This window comes from Chelon labrosus, assembly GCF_963514085.1.
Source record: "Chelon labrosus genome assembly, chromosome: 4".
Taxonomy (NCBI): Eukaryota; Metazoa; Chordata; class Actinopteri; order Mugiliformes; family Mugilidae; genus Chelon; species Chelon labrosus.
This window is the reverse complement of record NC_140340.1, coordinates 1,681,532-1,709,410: the sequence shown is the minus strand read 5'-3', so window position 1 is coordinate 1,709,410 and position 27,879 is coordinate 1,681,532. Positions and strand designations below refer to the sequence as shown.

At 43.6% G+C, this 27,879-nt stretch overlaps 3 protein-coding genes across 3 annotated transcripts; 2 read left to right on the top strand and 1 right to left on the bottom strand.

Annotated features, from left to right (window-relative positions):
• Positions 1–275: 275 nt before the first annotated feature.
• On the bottom strand, positions 276–23,558 carry LOC311487421 (protein SSUH2 homolog). Its single transcript, XM_084543688.1, has 13 exons — positions 23,517–23,558; positions 22,945–23,030; positions 17,174–17,269; positions 17,014–17,098; positions 16,801–16,930; positions 16,618–16,678; positions 16,271–16,395; positions 13,452–13,514; positions 13,285–13,364; positions 10,193–10,285; positions 9,961–10,066; positions 6,475–6,582; positions 276–3,753 (listed from the first exon to the last, which is right to left on the bottom strand). The coding sequence occupies exons 2-13, from the start codon at positions 22,967–22,969 to the stop codon at positions 3,619–3,621; spliced, it is 1,107 nt and encodes a 368-aa protein (XP_084399814.1). The 5' UTR covers positions 22,970–23,030; positions 23,517–23,558; the 3' UTR covers positions 276–3,618.
• LOC311486846 (E3 ubiquitin-protein ligase TRIM35-like) lies at positions 7,866–9,257 on the top strand (the record flags this gene model as incomplete). The annotated part of the gene is made up of 1 exon (XM_084542868.1): positions 7,866–9,257. The coding sequence occupies exon 1, from the start codon at positions 7,881–7,883 to the stop codon at positions 9,255–9,257; it is 1,377 nt and encodes a 458-aa protein (XP_084398994.1). The 5' UTR covers positions 7,866–7,880.
• A 1,510-nt stretch (positions 23,559–25,068) lies between the features above and the next one.
• On the top strand, positions 25,069–27,463 carry dynlrb1 (dynein, light chain, roadblock-type 1). Its single transcript, XM_084543708.1, has 4 exons — positions 25,069–25,159; positions 25,456–25,531; positions 26,629–26,796; positions 27,061–27,463. The coding sequence occupies exons 1-4, from the start codon at positions 25,157–25,159 to the stop codon at positions 27,102–27,104; spliced, it is 291 nt and encodes a 96-aa protein (XP_084399834.1). The 5' UTR covers positions 25,069–25,156; the 3' UTR covers positions 27,105–27,463.
• The last annotated feature ends 416 nt before the right edge of the window (positions 27,464–27,879 follow it).

The window sequence follows — 27,879 nt, the reverse complement described above, 5'->3', positions numbered from 1 at the left end:
AGCTAGCTGGCTAGCTAACATTTATCCAGGGCTAGCTAGCTAACATTTATCCAGGGCTAGCAAACATTTATCCAGGACTAGCTAGCTGGCTAGCTAACATTTATTCAGGCCTAGCTAGCTGGTTAGCTAATATTTATCCAGGACTAGCTAAACTAACTAAAAAAGGTTTTTCACTTCCACCTATCCAGGCCACATCACCAACAAATGCCTTATCTTTATCTTTTTACCATTTTTCTGCGCCACTGAGATAACTCCTTTTTGATATCATTACTGTGTTTGTTTTGTTTAATATTCATGCTAATGGGAAAGATGGGTAGCTGTCAGTCATTCCCATCATACCTGTTGGTGGCCCAGTACGTCACTCACTGTATGACAATGTGGTCCAACGAATATGATGTAATGATGCCATAAAAACATCAGCCACAGCTTATCATTGCAGTTTATTTTATTTATAAGCTATGTTTATTTCTATGCATATAAGGGATGTAACAAACACAGAGATAGCAACAGATAAAGACAGGACATTTTAATTCTCAGATGAGGACGAATATGCAGCTTTGGGGCCCCTGGTGGTTTGGGGGTCCTGAGCATTCGCCTAGTTTGCCTATAGCAAGAAACAGCTCTGTGTTCAAGCCTAAACAAAACAGCAAATTAGCTTAATAATACCGCATATGTTTAACATAGTTGGAAAACAAACTTCAGAAAATAAGTTAATACAGCTAAAACTAATTATAATAGACTCCTCATTGAAATTACCCGGCTAACATGCTGAGCGACCGCTCGTTAACGTAACCAGAGTTGCTCGTTATTGCACCTGACCAAATTCGATTTGGGCCTCTGTTGTATTTGCACTTGATGAACCAAAACTAGTGAAGGTAGCAACTCTTAACAAACTTAAAACACTGAACAGCACACAGTAGTAGATACCGTAGATAGTCATGACATGCATTTTGGAGCTAACTTTTTTCATGGTGCCGTTTACTGTGATTAGGTTTCCTGGTCCACTGGCTGAAAAACACCCACCAAAGCATTGGGTTCCCACCTCTATGGTTGACAGTGGTGATGGTGTTTTTAGGGTTGAAGGCTTCTTCTTTCTTACACCAAATGAAGGATACATCATTGTGGCCAAACAATTACATTTTTGTTTCATCTGACCATAAAACAGACGACCAGAAGTCTTCTTCTTTGTCCAGATGAGCATCTACAAAGGCCAAGCGGGCTTTTGTGTGCCTTATCTGGAGAAGTGGCATCCTCCTTGGTCAGTGTCCGTGGAACCCAGCGGTGTCCAGGGTCTGTTGGACTGTCTGCCTTGGGGCGTTGCCACCAGCAGAGCCCATATTCACCAGGACGGCCTTGGTGGTGATCGTTGGATTCTTTTTCACCTCTCTCACTATGCTCCTGGCCAGCACAGGTGTCACTTCAGGCTTCCGACCACATCCTCTGAGATCTTCCACAGTGTGGAACATCTTGTATTTTTCAAACATTCAGATATGGCCTTATAGCCCTTTCCTGACTTGTGAGCAGCCTCAGGTCCTCAGTAAGCTCCCTTTTGTCTTAGCCATGACTGTCCACAATCCAACTGCAGAGAGCTGCTGTTTTTCACCTGTTGAGTTGATTAAAACAGCTGTTTCCAATGAATCAGGGTAATTAGGATGCTTCAGAACAGCTTGGACTATTTGGAACGGGATACAACTTTGGATTTTCCCATAGACTGTGACACTTTTTTCCTTTTCTTTCTGTATTATTTCATTGACTCACTTATTAAATATAATATAAAATACTATGCCCTCTTTCACTTCAGAAAACCCTTCCCAGGAGATATGACTTTAAATCAACGTTAATAATAAGGCATGTGTGTGAAATCTGTCACTAAAGTTTTATTTGATTTGATTTAGTTGAGGGAATGTGTCTTCTAGACACTAGGGGGCGATAATGTGCTGAAAATTAGCTGAAACCACATGACAGAGAAGTGAAGCAGAATCAGTCCTCATCACGTCTCATTAGAGATATTTAGATAATTATTAGCTTTGATGAACAAGGACAAGAGGCAGTGAAGCGTTTATTCACTCATTTATCAAGAATAAATCAAACAAACATGAAAACCAGACAGATTCATGTATTATAACACAAACTCCACAGAACGACCAGAGAAACTCCTGAAAACTGGTCTTCAAAGTGTTTTAATGTGACATGAAACGTTCAGGAAGATCCTGTTTTACTTCATCAACTTCTTCAGCAGTCTGAGCTCCAGTAGCTCGTCTGTTGGATCAGAACCACACGGGTCAGACTCACTGATCCTTGGTCCAGGACCCTGTCTCTGGTTCTCCTCCTTCCTTGGACCTCTGTTGATAGATACTGACCACTGCAGACCAGGAACATGGAGATGTTCTGATCCAGTCGTCTGGTTCTCCTCAAAGTCAAATCTTTCCTCTTGAACATTTTTCCTGCTTCTAACATCAACTTTAAGGATCAAATGTTCAAGGTGGTGTCTGATATGTCCACCCGCTGACAGGAGACATGAGAACCAGGTCATAATGTTATGGCAGATTGGTGTTACAGTCTATAGCAAGTAAAGAAATGTATCTGAGACATTTGTAAATGAAATGTGATGGACCCTGAAGGCAGCACTTACTATTGATGTTTGTCTTTAAATGAGTTTTTCTTTTTGTTTTCTCAGTTCATCACACGTGAATAAAAAAGTCGTAAAGTCTAAAATCTCCAGATGAATGTCTAAAGTATTTATGAGTGACTGTGAATCATCATAGACGTCAGGAGTGACAGCAAGAAATAATAATGGTCTGATAAGGATGGTCTGATAATGAATGAGTGAACTAAAGATGAAAATGTTTTTAAAGGCAGAATGAAGCTTCTATTGATTGATAGACATGACAGAATAAACCCTGAGTGTCTGTTGAGTTCAGTTTAGAAAGAATTATGAAAAAAAATGAAAAGTAAAAATCCAGAAAGATTCAACGGCACACGGAGCAGCAAGAGGAAGTTAAGAAGTGATGAGATAATAAAGATTTAGATGAGACGTACGTGGATCTGTTAAGATCTGAGTGGAAGCATCCAGTTTACCAGAGGAAGGATGGAAGGAAGGAAGGAAGGAGGGAAGGAAGGAGGGAAGGAAGGAAGGAAGGAACAGAGAGAGAAGGAAGGAAGGACGGAAGGGAAGGATAGAAAGAGGAAGTAGGAAGGAAAGAGAGAAAGAAGTAGGAAGTAAGGAAGGAAGAAAAGAAAAATGGGCGGGCCAAGATCACATCCTGGTATTTGGAATGTGTTTGGTGAGCAGCTGGCTGACGGTGTCTTCCTTTTAGTGAATCTCTTAAAGCTGTGATTTGATTTGAAGTGTAAATATTAATGTGACCATCAGTTAAAGTAGGATTATACTTTATCAGATTAATCATGAAGGATTACTGTCCAGGTTTTAACCTGACCAGATTTAAAACTCATTCTGGATTCCTACTTCAAATGTAAACTCTACATTTTTGTCCTTGATTAGAAAGCAGCTGTTTCCAGCTCCTTCTAAACGTACAGATGGTGTAGGCCTACATACTGTATATAGTGGTTGGGATATACTGATTAGTTTATAGTAGTGGTTAAATAATGTGTCGCTGATCACAGAATAGAACAGGCCGAGGGATATTTGGACGTAAACACTTTGTTCTCGACTCCGTAGACGAAGAAGCTGAAGTCTTTTCCGTTGTAAGTGTAGTAAGCGTGAGTCAGAGGAACCAGCTCGATGGTCTGACGCTGATGAGACACAAAAAAAGACCAACATGACGTTAGCATCGCTCGCTAACTCAAGCTAAACGTTCCTCTGAAAGAGGAAGCTCTTCACAGTGTACTGTCGCTTTAAATCTGGTGTCTGTTTGTTATGGGAAGCATTTAGTATAAAAAACTTAGTCAAAGCCTACTTTTTAGACATTCAACTCTGCTTTACCACAGCAGAGTGCACTACAGCATGGCAGCAGCTGGAGGTAGGCATTATGGCAGGGTGTACAATCTCTCCACTAGCCTTTACAATGGCAATGGAGGTCATTATTAGGGCTTCCAATGGGTGGTAGGTGGAGAAAGGCTGCAGGGAGGGCTTCGCCTCACAATTAGGGCCTACATGGACGACATGACGACTACGACGTCAACCGCTCCTTGTACCAGAAGATTGCTGGATAAGCTAAACAGCAACCGGCAGTGGGCTATGAAGCCGAGTATTTCCATTGTTAAAGGAAAGGTAGTAGATAAGAAGTTTGTTATAAATGATGAGGTAGTTCCCACAGTGCTGGAGAAGCCAGTGAAGAGTTTTGGAAGATGCAAGTCTCAGTGATAAGGCGCAGTTTGAAGGGTTGAGGCAGGAAATGATTCAAGGCATTTCAAGCATAGACCGGTCAGGGCTACCGGGGAAGTTAAAATTATGGTGCTTGCAATTTGGTTTACTGCCTCGGCTAATGTGGCCGCTAACAGTGTATGAGGTTGCCCTGTCAAAGGTAGAAAAGTTAGAAAGGATGATTAATTCATTTATCAGAAAGTGGCTTGGTGTCCCACGCTGCTTAAGTGACACAGCCTTGTATGGGAAAGGCATATTGGAGCTCCCAGTTACCAGCTTAACAGAGGAGTTTAAGTGCGCTAAAGTTAGACTGGAAATGACTCTCACTCAGTCAAAGGATCCAGTGGTTAGGAGTGCAGCGCCCACTGTTGTGTCTGCACGCTTAGCCATATTCTGACAGGTTGTAAGGTTAGTCTTTCCCAAGGACGTTATACCTGGCGTCACAACCAGGTACTGAAATGTTTAGCAGCTGTAATTGAGGAAAAACGGGTGAATGTAAATTCCATGGCCGTTAACAGAGAGAATAGATGCATTAAGTTTGTACGGGAGGGAGAAAAGGCTAGACTATCAGGCATCAGGCATAACACGGGACAGCTAAGAGTAGGAGGAGCCTGGGAGATGAGGGCGGATTTAGATGTGTCGCTTCATGATTAGCTGGTTATTCCAGCCGAGATAGTTAGCACAGGACTACGGCCAGATCTGCTGTTGTGGTCTGAGCCAGAGAAAGTAGTCTATTTCATAGAGCTGACTGTCCCGTGGGAAGACAGAGTTGAGGAGGCTAACAATGCGTAAGAGAGCCAAGTATGCAGAGTTAGCAGCAGATGCAGAGAGAATGGCTGGAGGGCTTATGTCCACCCGGTAGAAGTGGGCTGCCGTGGATTTGTGGCAAAATCGGCGATTGCCCTTCTGAGCGAGCTGGGCATACGGGGAAAAAGCCAGAGAAGTGGCTAAGGGTACGTAGGAAGCATGCTAGCTGGGGAGCTAGCTAAAGGTAAGGATGGCTGTGTGACTTTAGTGTGTTTACAAATCATGATAGATGTGGTCGATTGGTTCGTGTTTCAGTCCGCATTAACGGGGCGAATCACGGTAGATGTGTTTGTTTCGTGATTCATAAAAGGACTAGGCTAATTATTGAAATATTAGTTGTTGTCTCATATTAATGGTGAGAAAAACGGGGTTTTGCAGTGGCAGCGTGGAGGGGGGTGACTCCAGGACGCTGGAATTCACTGTTAAGCCTTCTTGAGGTGTCGTGGGCCTAACTTAACGAAACATCGGTGAAGGGAGGTGCCCTCTTGAAAACCCCAATGACATGCTGCATACTGCTGTTGTTTAGGCCAGGTTCCTGATGTCTTCATGTTGCTTGGTAGCTATGGTTACCTGCTGAGCGGGCCATACAAGCCAGCAGCGTTAGGTTAGCTTATATTTCACAATGTTTGAATTATCTTCTGCTGCTCTGTGGGCCATACAAGCCAGCAGCATTTACTTAGTTCATTTAGATTGTAGGTTAAGCTAGCCAGCAGCATTTGGTTAACTTTTATTTCACAAGGTTTGAGTTAGTGTCTGCTGCTGAGCGGGCCATACAAGCCAGCAGCATTTACTTAGTTCATTTGGATTGTAGGTTAAGCGTCATATCACATGACTAAATGTGTTTTGCCTGGGATCTTGGCACAAGGGATGTAACATCTAATCCTGTGTATTAATGAATGTGGAGACACTGTTTCTTCTTCTTTCCTTCCTCCTTGTTCTTTCCCTCCTTCCTTCCATCATCTTTCCTTCCTTCCCTCGATCCTTCTTCTTCTCTTCTTCCTCCTTTCTTTTCCATCCATCCTTCCAACCATCTTTCCTTTATTTCCTCTATCCTTCCTTCCTCCCTTCCTCCCTTCCCTCCATCCTCCCTTCCCTCCTTCCTTCCATCATCTTTCCTTCCTTCCCTCTATCCTTCTTCTCTTCTTCCTCCTTTCTTTTCCTTTCTCCTTCCTTCCTCCTTCATTTCCATCCATCCTTCCAACCATCTTTCCTTTATTTCCTCTATCCTTCCTTCCTCCCTTCCTTCCTTCCTTCCTTCCCTCCATCCTTCCATCCTTCCTTCCTTCCATCCTTCCATCCATCCTTCCTCCTTCAGTAGATAAACTCCAGATCAGAGTTAGTACCTGCTGTAGGACTCGGCTGGTGGCAGTAAACCTCTGAAGGTGTTCGTTGATCAGTTTAGTGGAAACATCACAGATCTCCTGGTCGGGGAAACCGTGGATCGGGTAAACCTGTCAGAACAGAGAGCGGGAAACTCAGGCTTCAACAAATCCACGTCAATATAATCATCATCCAGGTCAGAGGTCTGTAGATTGACCTACAGACCCTGGATGATGACAACAGGTAACTCCACGGACTCAACAGAGAATAGCACTAGCGTACGATAACAAAATATTGGTGAAATTAACGAGTTTCGTGGCAGATAATGTGTTATTTAGAGGCTGTGTCTCGGTGACCCAGTCACTCCCACTATATGGATATACGCTAATCTAAATATCTCAATACAAATTACACAAAAGTTATATGGGTGAGTAAATGACCGTATTTTATGCCAGAAATAAGGTCCAGGTTGTAAAAAACAGTAATTTCCCTTTAAGGACAAAAATGTACACGTCCAAAAACTGCTATAAAAACTGATTAATATTTTTTCCTGCATAAATCTCTTAAACCACATCAGGACGTTAGAAAAATACCAAAAAAAAATCATCATTAGGGTTTCATTTGTGTGTGTGTGTGTGTGTACACACAACCATATATGCACTCTTTCAAGAAAATAAAAGCACGGTCCAACAGACACACATGTTATAATATCCTGCTAAGCTCAATAACACAAGCACAAAAACGAATGAAATAACAAACATTTTATGGATAGGCCCTATGAATGAGAAATGACCCTAATATTCCAGAATGAATATTGTGTCATGGCTGTGACAGTGGCAACAGTGACTTTAAGTAATCAAACTGGACTTTAAAGGGTTAAAATCCTCATAATGATGTTTTTTTGTGCTGAAGTGGTTTAAGAGATTTATGCAGAAAAAAAATGAGTCTAGTCTAATGTTTCTGTTCCATGTGTTTATTGGGTTCTATCGTTGTCTACTTTCAGGACTTGTATGAAAATCTGTTGGCACTCCCCAATCAAACATCTTTGGATTGAACCACTCCCCTGAGGTCAAAGTTCTACATTTATGAGAGGAGTTCAGGTAAAGCTCCGCCCTCTCACCCGATTCACCTGAGACAAACCAGGAAACAGTTTATTATTGTGTGAGACTAAAGAGAGACACAGACGATCAGATTCACCTTAAGACCAAACTAACACCTTCCTCTGAGTGAGTCCAGCTACAGGAGAGAAAAGTGGAAAACTACAACACTGCTGCTTCAAGCTGCTGAATCTCCACACACTGAAGGTGAGTTTGACCAAAAACAGGACTCAAAGTCAAAGGAAGTTTCAGGGAAGTTAGTAGAAGATGGAGGAGAGCCATGACTGACTGTACTTTGTGTCTGCTGTGTTTCAGCTTCACTCAGAGACTAAATGGCTTCCAGATCAGAGGAGGATCTCTGCTGTCCGGTCTGTCAGGACGTCTTCAGAGATCCTGTTGTTCTGTCATGTAGCCACAGCTTCTGTAAAGTCTGTCTGAAGAACTGGTGGAGAGAGAAACCAACACACCAGTGTCCAGTTTGTAAGAGAAGATCTTCTAGAGATGATCCACCTTCAAACCTGGTGTTGAGGAACCAGTGTGAGTCCTTCTTACAGGAGAGAGATCAGAGATCTCCAGAGTCTCTCTGCAGTCTGCACTCTGAGAAACTCAAACTCTTCTGTCTGGACCATCAGCAGCCAGTGTGTGTCGTCTGCAGAGATTCAAAAAAACACTCCAACCACAGATTCAGTCCCATCGATGAAGCTGCACGACAGCACAAGAAGAACCTTCAGGAAACTCTGGAGCCCTTAAAGAAGAAGTTAAAGGTTTGTGAAGAAGTTAAAGTGAAGTTTGATGAAACAGAAAAACACATCAAGGTCCAGGCCCGACACACAAAGAGGCAGATTAAGGAGCAGTTCAAGAAGCTTCACCAGTTTCTAGAAGAGGAAGAGGAGGCCAGGATGGCTGCACTGAGGGAGGAAGAGAAGCAGAAGAGTCAGATGATGAAGGGGAAGATGGAGACTCTGAGCAGAGAGATAGCAGCTCTTTCAGACACAGTCAGAGCCATAGAGGAGGAGTTGAGAGCTGAAGACGTCTCATTCCTGAACAACTACAAGGCTGCAGTGGAAAGAGTCCAGCGCTGCCCCCTGCTGGATGATCCACAGCTGCCCTCAGGAGCTCTGATAGACCAGGCCAAACATCTGGGCAACCTGACCTTCAAGATCTGGAACAACATGAAGGACATGGTCTCCTACACTCCTGTCATTCTGGATCCAAACACTGCTTATCCAAGACTGATCCTGTCTAAAGATCTGACCAGTGTGAGACGAGGAGGTGAACAACATCTTCTTGATAATCCAGAGAGGTTTGATTCTTACTGGTCTGTCCTGGGCTCTGAGGGCTTTAACTCAGGGACTCACAGCTGGGATGTTGAGGTTGGAGATAACACATTCTGGAGACTGGGTGTGTCAGCAGAGTCTGCCCAGAGGAGGGGATACACACAATCTGCACTGTGGACAATAAAGTTCTTGGGAGGTAAATACTCAACAGAATCACCACCAGCTCCTCCCACTGATCTCTCAGTGGAGAAGAAGCTCCAGAGGATCAGAGTGAATCTGGACTGGAACAGAGGAAATCTGTCGTTCTCTGATCTTGATACTAACAAACACATACACACCATCACACACACTTTCACTGAGAGGATGTTTCCACACGTTAACACTTCAGATAAACGCCCAGTGAAGATATTACCAGTAAATCAGATCAGTTAGAGATAAACATTATGATTATAAATGTGTATTGGGCTGTAACAACTAATCAATGTCAGTGATCATATAAATTGTAGTTTTGTCGTCATGGTGTTGGGTCAGTACATCACTGCAACCAATGAAAACACATTTAATATCTGGTGGTGGAAGTAGATGATTGTGTTTAGAGTTTAAGACATGTTGAAGCTAGAGATGATAACTTTCTTTATAAAAGGACCTGAAGCAAGCAGTTGATGTGAGGAAACCCACCAACATCTCAGAACTGAAGTGGTTCTGTTCTGAGGAATGGGCTAAAATTCCTCCAAGCTGCTGTAGACCACTGATCAGCTGTTACCAGAAACATTTAGTTACAAGGAGGTCACAGGAGATACTGGAGACAAGGAGGACATGATATGAACACATAATTCATTGTGTTGACTAAATAAATACACTAGTGTAACATTTCTGTTTCATGTGTTTGATTGGCTTCTCTTTGTCTACTTTCAGGACTCTGTTCATGTTTGAAGTCATTTTTATGTAGAACATTCTGAGCTTCCAGCTCTTTATATGAGCAGAAAATTGGTCCAAAGGCAGAAACATTATAATTTCTATTTTAAAGACGACATGTAAATCATTCTTTCTGTAATTTGTGAAATATTGTCCTGAGGGTTGTTGTGGACAGGAACGACTGAAAAGACGTGTTTTATTAATATATATATATATTTACCAGCACGTTCTCGTCAATGAAGAAAGGATCTCCTGAAACCTTCTCAAACTTCTTGTCGGGGAAATCAGGCTGACGGTCTGGAATGAAATTAGCGACGTTGTTCTTCCTACACACAAATAAAAACACAAAAACATGAAGAAGAAGAACAGAATAACAAAGGTAATAACAGAAGACGAGAAATAGTAGAAATACTACTAATAATACTCCTAATAATACTACGGTTGTTAAATACCATGTGACCGTGAGCTGGATGAAATGCAGCAGGTTCTGGCTGCCGTGACAAACTGAGCAGGTTTTGTAGCCGTGACCGTGACAAGCGCCACATCTGGAGGAAGGAGAGACGAAACACAACGTGAAGGAAAAGATAGAAAATAAAAGAAACCTGAGAGAGAGTCAGAGGAAGGATTGAAGATGCTGAAGGTCCATGAATGGCTAAAAAACAACAATGAGACGGTTTGACAGGATGTTATTAGTTAGAGTCACTGGGAAAAGGAAATCAGGATCACAGTCGTCGTCGTAGTCTTCTCCTGCTTATCCGTCGGGGTCGCGGGGGCAGCAGCATCAGCAGGGAAGCCCAGACAGCCCTCTCCCCAGCCACTTCAACCAGCTCCTCCGGAGCAACCCCCAGGCATTCCCAGGCCAGACGAGAGATATAATATATAATATAATCCCTCCATTGTGTCCTGGGTCGGCCCCAAGGTCTCCTTCCGGTGGGACATGCCTGAAACACCTCTCCCGGGAGGCGTCTGGGAGGCATCCTTACTAGATGCCCCAGTCACCTCAACTGACTCCTCTCGACGTGGAGGAGCAGCGGCTCTACTCTGAGCTCCTCCCGTATGTCCGAGCTCCTTACCCTTGTATTCGCGATCTTGTTCTTTCGGTCATTACCCAAAGTTCATGACCATAGGTGAGGACTGGAACGTAGATCGACCGGTAAATTGAGAGCTTCGCCTTTTGGCTTAGCTCTCTCTTCACCACGACCGACCGGTTAAGCACAAAACACATGTGGACTGGTTGGGCAAACTCCCATTTCTCCTCCAGTACCCTATTGAGGGTAAAGAGCTGGTCCATGGTTCCACGTCCGGGACGAAAACTGCATTGTTCCTCTTCCATCTGAGGTTCAACAATCGACCAGACCCTCTTTTTCAGCACCCTGGCATAGACCTTGCCGGGGAGGTTGAGGAGTGTGATCCCCCTATAGTTGGAACACACCCTCTGGTCCCCTTTTTTAAAGATCGGGACCACCCCGGTCTGCCACTCCAGAGGTACTGCCCCCAATGTCCACGCAATGTTGCAGAGATGTGTCAGCCAGGACAGCCCTACAACATCCAGAGCCTTGAGCTACCCAGGGCGGATCTCATCCGCTCCCGGAGCTCCGCCGCCACAGAGTTGCTTCACTACCTCGGCGACTTCTGCCCCAGAGATTGGACGACCCAACCCCAGGCCCTCCGGCTCTGTTTCCTCTATGGAATACGTGTTGGTGGGATTGAGGAGCTCCTCAAAGTATTCCTTCCACCGCCCGTCGATATCCCCAGTTGATGTCAGCAGCTCACCACCCCTACTGAGAACAGTGTGAGCGTGTTGCGGCCTACCCCCCCCGAGGCGACGGACGGTTTGCCAGAACCTCTTCGGGGGCCGATCGATAGTCTTCTTCCATAGCCTCACCGAACTCCTCCCATGCCCGAGTTTTTGCCTAAGCGACTGCCCTCGCTGCAGACCACCTAGCCATCCGGTACCGGTCAGCTGCTTCAGGAGACCCACAGACCAGCCATGCTCTGTAGGCCTCCTTCTTTAGCCTGACGGTTCCCCTCACCTCCGGTGTCCCATTCGGACTCAATGTCCCCCACCGCCCCCAGGACACGGTTGAAGCTCTGCTGGAGGTGAGAGTTGAAGACCATCTTGACAGGTTCTTCCACCAGGCGTTCCCAGCAGACCCTCAAAACGCGTTTGGGCCTACCAGGTCTGCGTGGCGTCTTCCCCTGCCATCTGATCCAACTCACCACCAGGTGGTGATCAGTTGACAGCTCTGCTCCTCTCTTTACCCGAATGTCCAGAACATACGTCACAGGGTAGATGATACGACTATAAAGTCAATCATGGACCAACGACCAAGGCTGTCATGGTGCCAAGAGCACCGATGAACGACCTTATGTTCGAACATGGTGTTAGTTATGGACAAACTGCGACTTGCACAGAAGTCCAATAACTGAACACCGCTCGGGTTCAGATCAGGCAGGCTGTTCCTCCCAATCACGCCCCTCCAGGTCACGCTGTCATTGCCCACATGAGCGTTGAAGTCTCCCAGCAGGACAATGGAGTCCCCAGTCGGGGCGCCATCCAGCATCCATCCTTGGGCCTCCAAAAAGGGCGGGTACTCTGAAGTGCTGTTTGGCGCATATGCGCAGACAACAGTCAGGACCCACTCCCCGACCCGAAGGCGCAGGGAAGCAACCCTTTTTTCCACCCGGGAGAATCCCAACGTACAGGCAGCTAGTCCAGGGGTAAGCAAAAAGCCCACCCCGACCTTCCGCCTCTCACCCGGAGCAACTCCAGCAAAGAAGAGAGTCCAACCCCTTTCAAGGACTTGGGTTCCAGACCCGACGCTATGTGTTGAGGTGAGGCCGACTATATCTAGTCGATAGCGCTCAACCTCTTCCACAAGCTCCGGCTCCTTCCCCACCAGAGAGGTGACATTCCATGTCCCAAAAACCAGCTTCCATAACTGAGGATCAGACCGCCAAGGCCCCCGCCTTGGTCTGCTGCCCGATCCACACAGCACCGGACCCTTCATGCTCCTCCTGCGGGTGGTGGGCCTACAGGGAGGCGTGCCCATGTCTCCCGTTCGGGCTGGGCCCGGCCAGACCGCATGGGCAAAGGCCCGGCCACCAGGTGCTCGCTCATGGGCCCCAGCCCCAGGCCTGGCTCCAGGGTGGGTACACGGTCTCTTAATGTTCTTCTTCATTAAGGGTCTTCTGAACCGTTCTTGGTCTGGCCCTTCGCCTAAGACCAGTCTGCCTTGGGAGGCCCTATGAGGGGCAAATTGCCCCGGACAGCATAGCTCCTAGGGTCATTAGGACACCCAAACTCCTCCACCACGATAAGGTGACGGTTCGGAGTCTTTCCATCTTGTTCCTAAATCTGGATCATGTCTCCAAGTCAACAAGCAGCTGTTGATGGTTCTGATCCAGCGGTAGGTAGAGATCCATTAGAGACAGCAGCTGCTACAATATTCTACTGACCACATGATGGCGCTGCTGATTTACAGACACACAAACTGAGATCAGATCAGTGTTGGACATAAAGACATAAAACAAAGACTCTGACCTCTTTCGTCCTCGACCGTGACAGGAAGTGCATCTCTTGTTCCTGGAGCGACCGCGGCCGTGACAGAACGTACAACGTTTCTACAGAAGAAGAAGAGTTGAACACGTTTACATTTAACGTTCAGATCACAATATCATTAATGTCATATTTAAACATCTTTATCTCACCTGTCCTCTACCAAAGCAGGCGCTGCAGCGAGTCTTTCCACAGCCACTGCATTTGTGACAGCACTGAAACACAAACACCTGTTAGATGAGGAGGAAACTAGGAAATGAGGAAACTAGGAAACAATGAAAGAAGGAAACTAGGAAACAAGGAAACTAGGAAATGAAGAAACAGGGAAACTAGGAAACTAGGAAACAAGGAAACTAGGAAATGAAGAAACTAGGAAACTAGGAAACTAGGAAATGAGGAAACTAGGAAACGATGAAAGAAGGAAACTAGGAAACTAGGAAATGAAGAAACTAGGAAACTAGGAAATGAAGAAACTAGGAAACTAGGAAATGAGGAAACTAGGAAACTAGGAAACGATGAAAGAAGGAAACTAGGAAACAAGGAAACTAGGAAACTAGGAAATGAGGAAACTAGGAAACAAGGAAATTAACCCTTTAACAACCCCACCAAGAAAAAAGCAGTGAAAAAATTTTTTCTTTGCATTTCTTTTACCCTTGGGTGAGTCATAAGCACAATCAATAATTTTTTTTTCAACAGACCCTGTGGTTTTTAAAATATTGATCTCTACCAAATGGTTGAGATGCCACTTAATGGTTTAAGTGCGGAACTTAATACAAATACCAGAAACGGTAGATAAATTCAAATAAAATGCTAATTTATGAAAAAATAAACAACAAAAAATGTCTGGGACATTGGTTACACTTTATATCTGTCAGTATGCCACAAAACACCACTGATTTTTTATCTCAACCAAGGAACTTATTGCTTCGAACAAGGAAAAGTAGAAATGCAATATTTCTAATTTTCCCATCTTGACTGTATCCGTGTTAAAGTGCAACAGCACAAAAGTCTCACATTCAATCCACTTCTGATTATATGTAACAGTGCAAAACATAAATTTTTGCATTCAAAAAGGAAAAGAAAATACTGTAGAACAATAGAAACATTTGCATTTGTCGCATTACTATCTCAGCACACCTTGTCTGCGTTGGTGCAACAGCAGTTGTGTTTTTTGGGACAAAAGAATCACATTTCTGGTGGATTGATTGAACTAGTATTGCTGGTTTCCTATTGCTAGTTATATTGGTTATATTAGTTTACTATTGCTGGTTTTCTGGATTGATTGAACTATTATTGCTGATTTTGTAAAATCGGTCCGGAGAAGAAATGCTCTATCTCTTTAGGGATCCCCAAACTCTTGAGCAGAGTACAAATTGTTATGATGTGCAATATGTTGAATCATCTCATCAGTGAAAAGCATTTTGAAGTACTGGAAGGGTGTTCAAATCTTGAATAATCTCATCGTTGAAGAGTATTTTGAAGTACTGGGCAGGGGGTTCAAATTTTGAATTTGGAACCTGGAACTTCTCAATGTCTTCATGCTTCCAGATTCTTCTTGTGCTTTTGTTTGGACCTGGTGTGTAACTTGGGTCAGGGTTGTCATCTGTATCCTCCATGGGAACAGTTTTTAGGATGTGTTGTACCGTAGAAGGTTTTAGCGTCCATCGTGTAGTTGTAGTACAAGTTAAAATTAAATTATAATTAAAAACCTCTAGTGGTAGTAATATTGATATACCAGCTTGTGTCATTTAGTTGAAAGGGAATTAGTTGTGAAAATTATGATTTCCCCACATTTATTCTAGATTTTTACCATATTTACCAATATCAACTCAGAAAGTCACAAAAATGACTTAGTAAAGTAATTCTCTCATCATATTCACGATGTATATGATGGTAACAACACTTGATTTTATATTTACAGCAATAGATGAAAAGAAAATTTGATTTTATAGCAAAAAAAGTCTATTTTAATTACATTTGTTTTATTTGCTACATTTACCATGAAGTGACAAATCAACCATTTGGTTGAGCATGTTTTTAAAAAATTATTAGACACTAAATTTAGGTTTTTAGGTGGCATCAAGTAACATAATTATGTTTAGTAGGGTCTCTAACACCATCATATGTAATAAAACTATTCCTACCTTTCAAAGTTTTAGTAAAAACAGTCAACATGTATGAGACAATTTTCCCGTTTCTGACTTCCTGATTGGAGGGGGGATGAAGAAGACTACGATTTAAAGACAAAGCGCCCTCTAATGGATTTTTTTAGCATAACATACCTCAGCCAAGTGGTAGAGATGGCTCAACAAGGTTGAGTTAAGTTAGGCACTCCTCTCATTAAGATATAGTGACCCAAAATGTGCTCAACCATATGGTTGAGCGGGTAGTTAAAGGGTTAAGAAACTAGGCCTAGGAAACTAGGAAACGATGAAACGATGAAAGAAGGAAACTAGGAAACAAGGAAACAAGGAAACACGGAAACTCGGACACACGGAAACTAGGAAACATGGAAATGAGGAAACTAGGAAACTAGGAAACAAGGAAAGTATGAAACAAGGAAACAAGGAACGTATGAAACAAGGAAACAAGGAAACAAGGAAACTAGGAAACAAGGAAACTAGGAAACTATGAAACAAGGAAAGTATGAAACAAGGAAACTAGGAAACGAGGAAACAGTGAAACAAGGAAACTAGGAAACAAGGAAACGATTAAACAAGGAAACTAGGAAACAAGGACTAATTGCCTTTCTTTCCTTCTCTCCATTTCCTTCCTTTTTCTTTCCATCTCTCCTTCCTTCCTTCCTCACTTCCATTTCTATTTCCATCTCTCCCACCTTCCTTCCTTCCCTCCATCCCTCTCGCCTTCCTTCCTCTCTCCTTCCTTCCCTCTCTCCTTCTTTCCTTCCCTCTCTCCTTCCTTCCTCCCAGTCTCCTGCTCAGATCAGGAGGAAACAGAGAAACAAATGAACCTTGACGAAGGACGAGTGTGGTACTCTGATCTTCTCCTCCCTGTCGGTGTATCTGGGAGGCAGCGTCACTGGGACGTCCCAGGGTGGAGGACTCATACCAAACTGAGGACCGTCCACCATCTGACCTGTTAGAGTAAAAGTAATGAATGCAGAGAGCTGCTTGGTACGTCATTACACTACTGACAAACACACAGACGGTGATCTGTTATGACACCATGAGACCATGAGACCATGAAACCATGTGACCATGAAACCATGAGGGAGAGACAGAGGGACGTACGACACATTAAAGTCTCTGAATGGAGGACACTGAGACGTCTTTGTCCTCATGCAACAGCAGAGTTTACCGTTGTAGGGTTCAAACTGCCAGGCGCTGGTTCGGGTCTCAGTGTAGGTCTCTAGTCGATACTGGAGGAGGAGGAGGAGGAGGAAGAGGAGGAGGAGGAGGAGGACTTTAGTTTCATTAACAAATAAAATCATATTATTATTATTATTATTAAATATAAATAAATGAAGTACTGTGGACGTACCCTGTAGACTGTGAGGGGTTTCAGCTCTTTGAAGGTCAGGTTCCTGGCTGGTTTGGAGCTGTACGTCCACTTTGACTCCACAAACTTGAGCAAGGCGTCTCTGGCCACGTCCTCCGACACCGAGGGGACACTGGACCATCATTAAATCTCATTTAATCAACTCAGAATCATCAGCAACGTATTTTATAGAGAAGGACATTCACTGATGATCACCTGACGTTGGGCACTGAGGTGTTCCTGTTGAGTTCAGGTTGGGGGTTGTACGCCGGAGGAGGCGGGTACAACGGGTTGTTGTCCTCTGGACACAAACACAGAAGACATGAAGGGACGGAGATGTTGAATAAAAGAGAAAAGAACAGAGGACACGACTCACCTCCTCCCTTATGGTCCTGGTATCCATGGATGACGTCCAGCCAGCCAGGAGGGGGCGCTGACGGTCCCTCCTCTGGGATGTTTGGGTCAAACTCTCCTGAAAAGACAAAAGACACTCTTCATCAGTGTCTCTGACAAACTGACGAGACACGATGAGACGAGACTAGACACGAGAGGACAAGATGAGACAAGACTAGTCATGAGAAGACGAGACTAGACACGAGAAGACACGAGATAAGACGAGACTAGACACAATACGACAAGACAAGACACGATAAGACACAAGAAGGTGAGACTAGAAACATCAGACAAGACTAGACACGATAAGACGAGACAAGACATGATAAGACGAGACTAGACACATGATAAGATGAGACTAGACACGAAATAAGACGAGACTAGACATGAGAAGACATGATAAGCTGAGACTAGGTATGTGGAACATTTTATTCCTGAGTGATCTTCACTCAAATTCATCATCTGAGAGTGGAGGACAGTGAAGGACAGTGGACAGTGGGGTACAATGGGGGACAGTGGACAGTAGAGGACAGTGGAGGACAGTGGGGGACAGTGGAGGACAGTGGGGGACAGTGGAGGACAGTGGGGGACAGTGGGGGACAGTGGGGGACAGTGGGGGACAGTGGGGGACAGTGGGGGACAGTGTTGCTGTGTCTCAGGAAGGATTCATTCCTCCTGAGAGGAAACCAATCGTAGCCTGAAGAAACAACCCGTCCTCCAAAGACAGATCAACTCTAACGTCAGTGAAACGTGTCCTGATGTGACGCTGCAGCCTCTAACTAAGACAACAATGTCTCAGGAAGGAGACGGGTTTGAAACCGGGCAGGAAGATGACGAGGTCAAAGGTTAAAGGATGAGTTTTAAATGACCTCCCTAACAGACCCCACCCTGACACACTCTAAACTACAGTGGCAATGTGCTAAGTCAGACTTCAAATAAAATAAAGAATAAAAAGACCAAAACAACGTGGAACTAAAGTGGAGCTGGAGGGTGTAGTCCTGTAGGACAGAACAAGATACAGAACAAGCTAGAACACCAACAGTGTTTACAGCCACACCCTGTGTCCACTGACATCTGTGTGTTTAAGGGTTAAGTTATAAATCACCAACATTTCTGTAAATAAAACACGACCAGAAAAGAAGAAAAGATCGACAGCTCTCTGAGGCAGTGACGGAAATGTCGGCACTTCATAGCACACCTGGACACACCAGAACCTACTGTTAGCTAGGAGGATAGGAAACTAGGAAGAGCTACTGTTAGCTGGGAAGCTAGGAAACTAGGAAAAGCTACTATTATTTGGAAGACTAGGAAGCTAGGAAGAGCTGCTATTAGTTTGAAGACTAGGAAGCTAGGAAGAGATAATCTTAGTTGGGAGGCTAGGAAGCTAGGAAGAGCTACTATTAGCTTGAAGGCTAGGGAACAAGGAATAGCTAGTATTAGCTGGGAGGCTAGGAAACTAGGAATAGCTGCTATTAGCTGGGAGACTAGGAAACTAGGAATAACTACTATTAGCTGTGGGGCTAGGAAGCTAGGAAGAGCTACTATTAGTTGGGAGGCTAGGAAGCTAGGAAGAGCTACTATCAGCTGTGAGGCTAGGAAGCTAGGAATGGCTACTATTAGTTTGAAGACTAGGAAGCTAGGAAGAGCTACTATTAGCTGTGAGGCTAGGAAGCTAGGAATAGCTACTATTAGTTTAAAGACTAGGAAGCTAGGAAGAGCTACTCTTAGCATTGAAGGCTAGGAAACTAGGAAGAGCTACTATTAGGCTGAAGGCTAGGAAGATAGAAAGTGCTACTGTTAGCTGGGAAGCTAGGACATTAGGAAGAGCTACTGTTAGCTGGGAGGCTAGGAGGAGTTACTGTTAGCTGGGAGGCGAGGAAACGAAAAAGCGCTACTGTTAGCCAGGAAGCTAGGACGCTAGGAAGAGCTACTGTTAGCTGGGAGGCTAGGAGGAGTTACTGTTAGCTGGGAGGGTAGGAGGAGCTACTGTTAGCTGGGAGGCTAGGAAACCAGGAAGAGCTACTGTCAACTGGGAGGCGGGGAGACTAAGAAGAGCTACTGTTAGCTGGGAAGCTAGGATGCTAAGAAGAGCTACTGTTGACTGGGCGGCTAGGAAACCAGGAAGAGCTACTGTCAACTGGGAGGCGGGGAGACTAAGAAGAGCTACTGTTAGCTGGGAAGCTAGGATGCTAAGAAGAGCTACTGTTGACTGGGCGGCTAGGAGATTAAAACGAGTTACTGTTAGCTGGGAGGCTAGGAGACTAAGAAGAGCTACTGTTAGCTGGGAAGCTAGGACGCTAGGAAGAGCTACTGTTACAGTGAGGCTAGGAAGAGCTACCGTTAGCTGGGAAGCTAGGAAACTAGGAAGAGCTACTGTTAGCTGGGAGGCTAGGAAGAGCTACTGTTAGCTATTAGCATTGACTCAGACTCCTGGATTAGTTGTAGCTTTTGTAGCTTAGCGTGAACGCTGCATTAGAACCATTATCAGGTTAAATATTCTGCTTCTCTTCATTTGTCTTTAATTTAATAAAGTTGTTGTTTGTGTTTCGTTGCCTGCAACAGATTGATCTCTGTGAACTGATTGGTTGAAGGGTCTCCTGTATCACTGGCTGTTATGTTTATGACCTCACTGATCTCAAACAGCAGCTGTTTATACCCAACAATGTGACATTACATAAACAATAGCACACTGGCCCCGCCCCCTGCGTCACGCCGCCGACCAACACAAACACATTCTCAGCAACCCGACGGCGGCGGCGAGTGTTTGAGCGGCACATAAAAATACAAACGGACTCAGAGGGCTCACAATACCTCTGGCCGAGGGCTAAAAATATCAGCGAGAAGGTGTTTCCCTAAAAAGATCTGGGCCCAGATGGACGGAGTGTGAGAACGGCTCCGGGGAAGGAAGATGGAGAACCATTAAGATAAAAATAAAACCAGAGCCGGGGCTTGATTAGTGAGAACTGGACAATGTGTCTGAAGAACTCTGAGCTTTTAAATGTCACGTTCATCATGATTATACATCTGAGCTGACTTTTGACCACACTGGTGTTGAATAAGAACTAAACTAGAACACAGACGGTTCTTTAATCGATCATTTAATCAATTCATTAATTAATCAGCTGGTTTTCAGTGTGCTACACAACGATGTGAATCTGTTCATAGACATGATCGTTCCTTCTTCTGACCTGGAAACGTCTTAGAACCTGAGTTACATCTGTAACCTTACTAGCTGATCTGGTTCCTCTCCTGGAGAACCATCACTGATGGATGAAGGAAGGAAAGAAAGATGGAGGGAACGAAGGAAGGAAGGAGAGAGATAAGGAAGGAACGAAAGGAGGAAGGACACAGGGAAGGAAAGAAGGTGAGAGAGGGAAAAAGCGAACGAAGGATGGACAGAAGGAGGAAGAAGAAGAAGAAGAAGAAGAAGAAGGAAAGACAGAAGGACAGAAGGAAGGAAAGAAAGATGGAGGGAAGGAACGAAGGATGGGAGGAGAGAGATGAGGAAAAAGAGAAGGAAAGAACGTAAGAGAGATGGATAAGGAAGGAAGAAAAGATAGATAGACAGAGAGAGATGAAGGAAGGAAAGAAGGAAAGAGAGAAGGACGGAAGGTAAGAGAGGGGGATAAGGAGGGAAGGAAAGATTGAGAGACAGAAAGAGAGATGGAATCAAGGAAAGAAGGAAAAGAGAGATAAGGAATGAGGGAAGGATGGATGGAAGGAGGGAAAGAAAGAAAGATGGAGATGGAAGGAAGGAAGGAAGGAAAGATAGGTGTTCCAGCACTGAAACAGTGTCTCCACAGACACCAGATTTAAAGCGACAGTACACTGTGAAGCGTTACCTCTTTAAGAGGAACGTTTAGCTTGAGTTAGCGAGCGATGCTAACGTCATGTTGGTCTTTTCTTTGAGCTGGTTCCTCTGACTCACGCTTACTACACTTACAACGGAAAAGACTTCAGCTTCTTCGTCTACGGAGTCGAGAACAAAGTGTTTACGTCCAAATATCCCTCGGCCTGTTCTATTCTGTGGTTTTCACTGTTTTTGTTGATTCTGTTCTGATCATAGACGGTAAAAAGATAGGACAGCTCCTCTGAAGTGAAGCCAAAGCAAGTAGAGCTCCCCCTGGTGGCTGGCTGCAGTATAGGTCATAAGCTCCACCCCCTCCGTGTTAGTGGGCGGGACTTGGGCCAAACTAAAACACTAAAATACACGTCAAATACATTTTTTTCAAGGATGGTTTCTGTCATTTTAGGTAGTTAATATAATGTTGATGAATGTTCAAGTGGTGTCCATATTTATATACAGTCTATGCTTCAGGTGTTTACGATGCTCATAAATATATTCATTCATCGTTTTACATCCGTTTCTCTTCTAATTAATGACTCACTCCAAAGGCTCCGTCATTTCAACCATTTAACTACTGACTCATTCAGCAAGGCCCGTGACCAAAACAGACTTTAACCGTGTCGTAAAATCTCAGTTATGATCTGGCTTTGGTCGTAATGTTTTCACACTGTTCAACTAGAAGAGCAGAATGTTTGCAACAACCAAAACTCCAATAATGTGTAAGACACACAGAGCACACAGAGGACCAGCAACCACTCAGAAGATACTTAAATAAAATGTTTTGTGCCACCACTTTGGATGATTTGGTGACTTTTTGCAGATCAGACTTGTATAATTTCACATCATAAAATGTGTTTGTCGACATTAAAACCCTCCAGCATCACAGGAAACGCTGTTCTGCGTCAACCTGCTGCAGCATCTTATATAAAACAGATAAAACTTAATAATTATGTAATTTCACATGATACAATTTGGCATTTTGCTGAAAATTCTCGGCCGAAAAACTTAAAATGCATTTTCGGCAGAAAATTGCCGACGTGTTGTTCCGGCGATAAAAGTCTGAAGATTTTCCGGGTAATTTCTGCCGAAAATTTATCGATGCAAAATTGCTGTGTTTGTTGCTTGCATCATCGCAACATCCTGTTTCGGCCGTATTGTTTCGATAAAAGTCCAACGATTTTCGGCCGAAAAACTGCAAATGCATTTTCGGGCGAAAATTGCCGCGGTCGTTGCTTGCACGTGATGTTTTGGCGATAAAAGTCCGAAGACTTTTGGCCAAAAAAAACACTTTGTGATGATGCAAGCAACAACCGCAGCAATTTTTGGCCAAAAATGGCCCAAAAGTGCATTTTCGTTTTTTGGGACGAAACTTTTCGCTGCATCCCTACTTTTTCCAGTAAAAAACATACAATATGATAATGAGCCCTATATAGAGGCTAAGAAACTTTACAAATCTGTTCTCTAACACATGTTAAACCAGGATGTTTTTATAACCATGCTACTAGTTTTGCTCACATTTTACGACTTTTCTGTATTTTGCAAGTCAAACTGCTGTTCTGCATAAATCTGCCGCCCAGCTGCTTCAGCATCTCACATAAAACACGCAATAAAACTAAGTTAAGATTAATTTTTCCCAACTGTTTCTCTACCTTTCATGATTTCAACATTTGTTTTAAAACTTTAGTCCTTCATCTTAATTTCATTTCTATTAACAGTCCAGTACAAACAGGGACTTTCTGACCCAGGTGGAGTCTGAGGACCTGAAGGAGTCTTCAGAGGAGACTTTTTGTGCCCAGAGTAACGTTCAAGTCCCTAAAAACTTCAGTTTGAACTCAGACAAACAGGAAGTAGAAACAGTTTAGAGTCTGAATAAATTAAAGCTTTCAGTTTTGTTCACGTGCTCTCACCGAGATCTTCGTCTTTTTCGTCCATTTCTCCGCCGCTTTCCGTCGTTGAACGGGACTCGAGCTCCGAAACGTGAACACCGACCAGTCTGGGACATTAAGACACGACGTCCGGTCAGGGTTTTCAAAGTAAAAGCCTTGGCCGTAAACATTAAGCGAGACACAGATGAATCCACGTCTCTCTATTAGAAACCAGAGCTGAACAGGACTGGTTTCACTGGTGTACCTAATGAACTGGCCAGGGACTTTTACAATAAAAGCCTTCTTCTCTTGGTATCTGAGCTCCAGAGGTTTGTTTTATTTTGAAGGTCATATCTTCTAACTTCCTGTCTCGTCTCGTGCCTGCTGGCCACGCCCTTCACAGCTCTGGTTCTATAACATTTATTCATTTAAAACCATCTTAAATGTTTCTCTGACTCATAATAACTTTTAAACATTAACAAACGTTTTAATTTTATTTTATTCAACTGTTTGTTTCTATCAAGACAAATTATTGTCACTAACAGAAGCTTCTGTGTCAGTACATCTGTTTATATGTTTATAGAGAATAATTATTATTATTCACCATTATTTACCTAATCTCTTCTTCCTCTTTCTCTTCTTCCTCTTCCTCTTGTTCTTCTTTCTCCTCTTCTTGCTCTTCTTCCTTTCCCTCCCCATCTTCTTCCTCCTCTTCCTCTTCTTCCTTTCTCCTCTTCCTCTTCTTGCTCTTCTAACTCTTCTTCCTCCTCCTCTCATTCTTCCTCTTCCCCTTGTTCTTCCTCTTCCTCCTCTTCTTCCTGTTGCTCCTCTCCTTCTTCCTCATCTCCCTCATCTTCCTCTTCTTCCTCTTTCTCCTTATCCTTTTCTTCCTTTCCCTCCCCATCTTCTTCCTCCTCCTCCTCTTCTTCCTGTTGCTCCTCTCATTCTTCCTCCTCCTCTTCTTCCTCTTCTTCATGTTGCTCCTCTCATTCTTCCTCCTCCTCTTCTTCCTCTTCTTCCTGTTGCTCCCCTTCTTCCTCATCCTCCTCTTCCTCTTCTTCATCTTCCTCCTCCTCTTCTCCCTTTCTCTCCCCATCTTCTTCTTCCTCGTCCCCTTCTTGCTCTTCCGCCCCATCTTCCTCCTTTTTCTTCATTCTCCTCTTCCTCTTCCTCTTCCTCCTCTCATTCTTCCTCATCCTCCTCCTCTTCTTCCTCTTCCCCTTGTTCTTCCTCTTCCTCCTCTTCTTCCTGTTGCTCCTCTCCTTCTTCCTCATCTTCCTCTTTCTCCTCTTCCTATTCTTGTTTTTCTTTTCTTCCTCCTCCTCTTCTTCCTTTCCCTCCCCATCTTCTTCTTCCTCTTCCCCTTCTTCCTCTTCCTCCTTTTCTTCATTCTCTTCTTCCTGTTGCTCCTCTCATTCTTCCTCCTCCTCTTCTTCCTCTTCCCCCCTCGCTCTTCCCCCTTTTCTTCATTCTCCTCTTCCTCCTATTATTCTTTTTCTTCCTCCTCTTCCTCTGCTTCCTCTTCCTCCTTCTCACTGATCCTTGGTCCAGGACCCTGTCTCTGGTTCTCCTCCTTCCTCGGACCACTGCAGACCAGGAACATGGAGATGTTCTGATCCAGTCGTCTGGTTCTCCTCAGCGTCTCTTAAATTCTTCCTTTTGAACATTTTTCCTGCTTCTAACATCAAATCTGGGGATGAAAAGCCTCTTATATCCACTTCTGACTTGTTTTTCATGGTTTTCATCTTAATTCGTACTCAATCAATCTAGTTTGTTGTTATTTGTTTGTCAGATAAACCCACAAAGACAGAATGGATCTTTTATTCTGTAAAATGAAAGGGATGATGAGGACAAACATAACTGGGATGAGACAAAAAACAGAAGGATCTTTATATAATTCAGTGTGTCATGACATAAGCAGGATCAGTTTACTAATATTTACAAAGGAATAACTCCACAGATGCAGCTCAGAACGGAAAGAACCGGAAGAATTCACCGTTAAACACGAGATCAAGCTCTTATTTGTCTATTTACTCGTTTATTTATTCTAAAAAATCATTAAAACAAGAAAAAAGTGCAAAAAGTCCCACATTTTGTCACGGACCTTTAACGCACCATGTCGTCAGCTGACCCGGATGTTGTCGTCTTCTTCTTCTTCTCCTCCCGGCAACAACCAAACACAACTGTTAGCTGTTTGATCTGCGAGAAGCTCTCAGGTTGATTCTGGACACGGATTTGTCCTCGCACGTCTAAAATGGTGGGACAGAGGGACAGCTCGACGTGTCCTTAATAAAACAGAGACACATTTCCGCCGTCGCTCTTGTGAATTTCCACTTTTAAATGACGGGACTTTTTTCAGTAAATTGCTAACAGGCTAGCGTGCTAATGCTAGCCGGGCGTTGTCAGTTTATTCCCGAGCAGCGTTGTAGTTCAGGATTTATCAGCGTTGACAGCTAGTTAGGACTAATACACTGTGTTTAATTATGTCTGTGAGGGTTTATTTATTTTATTTATTATTTTATTTATTGATGCTAACCTCCCTGTGTGTCTCAGGCTGAAGTGGAGGAAACGCTGAAGAGAATCCAGAGCCAGAAAGGAGTTCAGGGAATTATCATCGTTAATTCAGAAGGTAAAACCACTTCATGCTGTTATTTTATATAAAATATAATATAATATAAATACTTGTATTAAAAACATATCGGTTCTGTTTAATAATGACTCAAAACTTCAGCAGATGTTAACACAACTCCTTAAAGCAGAACTAAAACGAGCCAATATTACATATCAGAGCCTCCTTCCACAACATTTCTATTGGATTAAGGTCAGGACTTTGACTTGGCCGTTCCTAAACATTCATCTTGTTCTTCTTTAACCATTCTTTTGTAGAACCACTTGTGTTCTTGGTTCTCGTTGTCTTGCTGCATGACCCAGTTTCTCTTCACATTCAGCTCATGGACAGATGTCCTGACATTTTCTTTTAGAGTTCACTGGTAGAATTCAGAATTCATTGGTCCATCAATGAGGACAAGCCGTCCTGGTCCAGATGCAGCAGAACAGGCCCAAACCAGGACATTAGCACCCCCATGTTTGATGGAGGGATGAGGTTCTGATGCTGGAATGATGCAGTGTTGTTTCATCTCATTTAAACCAAACTATTCTACTTTGGTCTCATCTGTCCACTAAACATTGTCCCAATAGTCTTCTGTCTTGTCCACATGATGTTTAGAAATGTTCTTCTTGGAGAGCAGTGTCTTTGTCCATCACACCATGGTTGTTCAGTGGATTCATCAACATTAACATCAGCCAATGAGAGAGAGGCCTTTAGCTGCTTAGAAGTTCCCCTGGGTTCCTCTGGGACCTCTCAGACTATTATGGAGTGATCTTTGTTGGTGGACCACTCCTGTGGAGGGGAACAGTCGTCTTCAATCTGTCTGACTGTGGATTATTTGTGGGTTCCAAACTCTTTAGAGATGGTTCTGGAACCTTTTCCAGCCTGATGAGCAACAACAACTCTTTCTCTGAGCTCCTCAGAAAGCTCCTTTGTCCACAAACATGTGTTGTGAAGATCAGACTGAGACAAATCCCTGATTTATTGAAACTAAACCAGGAACTGAACCACACCTGAGTCTCATTACACTGATGGAAACACTTCTGAACACATGGAGAACACCCTAACCCTCTCTGATATGTGATATTGGAGTCTGCTCTCGTGTTTGTTCCTCTCAGGAATCCCCATCAAGACGACTCTGGACAACTCCAGCACGGTGCAGTACTCGGGTCTGATCCACCAGCTGGTGATGAAGGCCAGGAGCACCATACGAGACATCGACCCCCAGAACGACCTGACCTTCCTCCGAGTTCGCTCCAAGAAGAACGAGATCATGATCGCTCCGGGTGAGAACCCTCTCTGTCGCAGCCTTCAGTCGTTTTTCTCTCTACGTTAAACTCAGAACAACAGAAGCTGAACTCTGGAGGAGCTGAGCTTCGTTTGTTCTGGTGGTTTTAGTAAAGTGTGTCGTGGCTAATCCGGAGCAGAAAGTCCAGTGAAGAGGTCACGTGTTGCCAGTAAAGCTGATTGTAGCTGCAGATCAGTTCTCACTGGTTTGATTGAAACCTGATGAAATGTCAAATTAATTATTCAATTCTTTCCCTTCACAGATAAGGACTATTTCCTGATCGTCATTCAGAACCCCTCGGACTGAAGGAACCGCCGCCCGACTCTCTCCCCTCTCGTTCGTCCGTCTTTTGTTTCTTTTTTATTTTTTTGTCGCTAAACCAAAAGCTCCTGTTTTCCCCAGAAGCTTTCTTTCTTTCTTTCATTGCGCTCGCTGCAGCAGGAAGTAAAGAAACGCAGACACCAGTCATTCCACTCGAGTCCCTCTCTCCGACCGGCTTCGTTTCCCTCGGTTCCATCTCGACGGAGAACTTGTTATTTATTGTTTTGAGAAGCGCAGTATTTCACGGGGTGAGCGGTGAACCACACTACGACCACGTCTCTGCTCACGTCACGTCTCTGCTGGTTATTTGTAACAAATTAAGAAATTAAAAAAAGTCAAAATGAGCCGTTTGTTGTGTGTGTGTGTGTGTGTGTGTCATGACTCGGGGACACGATCAGTATTTTGGAACAAGCTGTAAAGTCTCTCACATGTTAAGATCTTCTAATAACATACATTAATGTAAAATAAAAACTAATCTCCATAACATTCAGTAGCAGTAACAGAAAATTTTTAATTATTAAGTTATATATATATATAGCAACAAAAATATAGCATTAAAATAAATCTCATTAATATAAAAATAAAATAAAAAATGTCTTATGTAAAATTACAATAACTAATATATAAAAAATAAAACAAAATATTAAAATAAATTCCATTAAACACCAAAAATAAATAAAACAAAAGTATTTAATATGAAATAAAAAGGCCATATAAAAATAACAGACATAAAATAAAGTTAAAAAAAAAAAACACGACT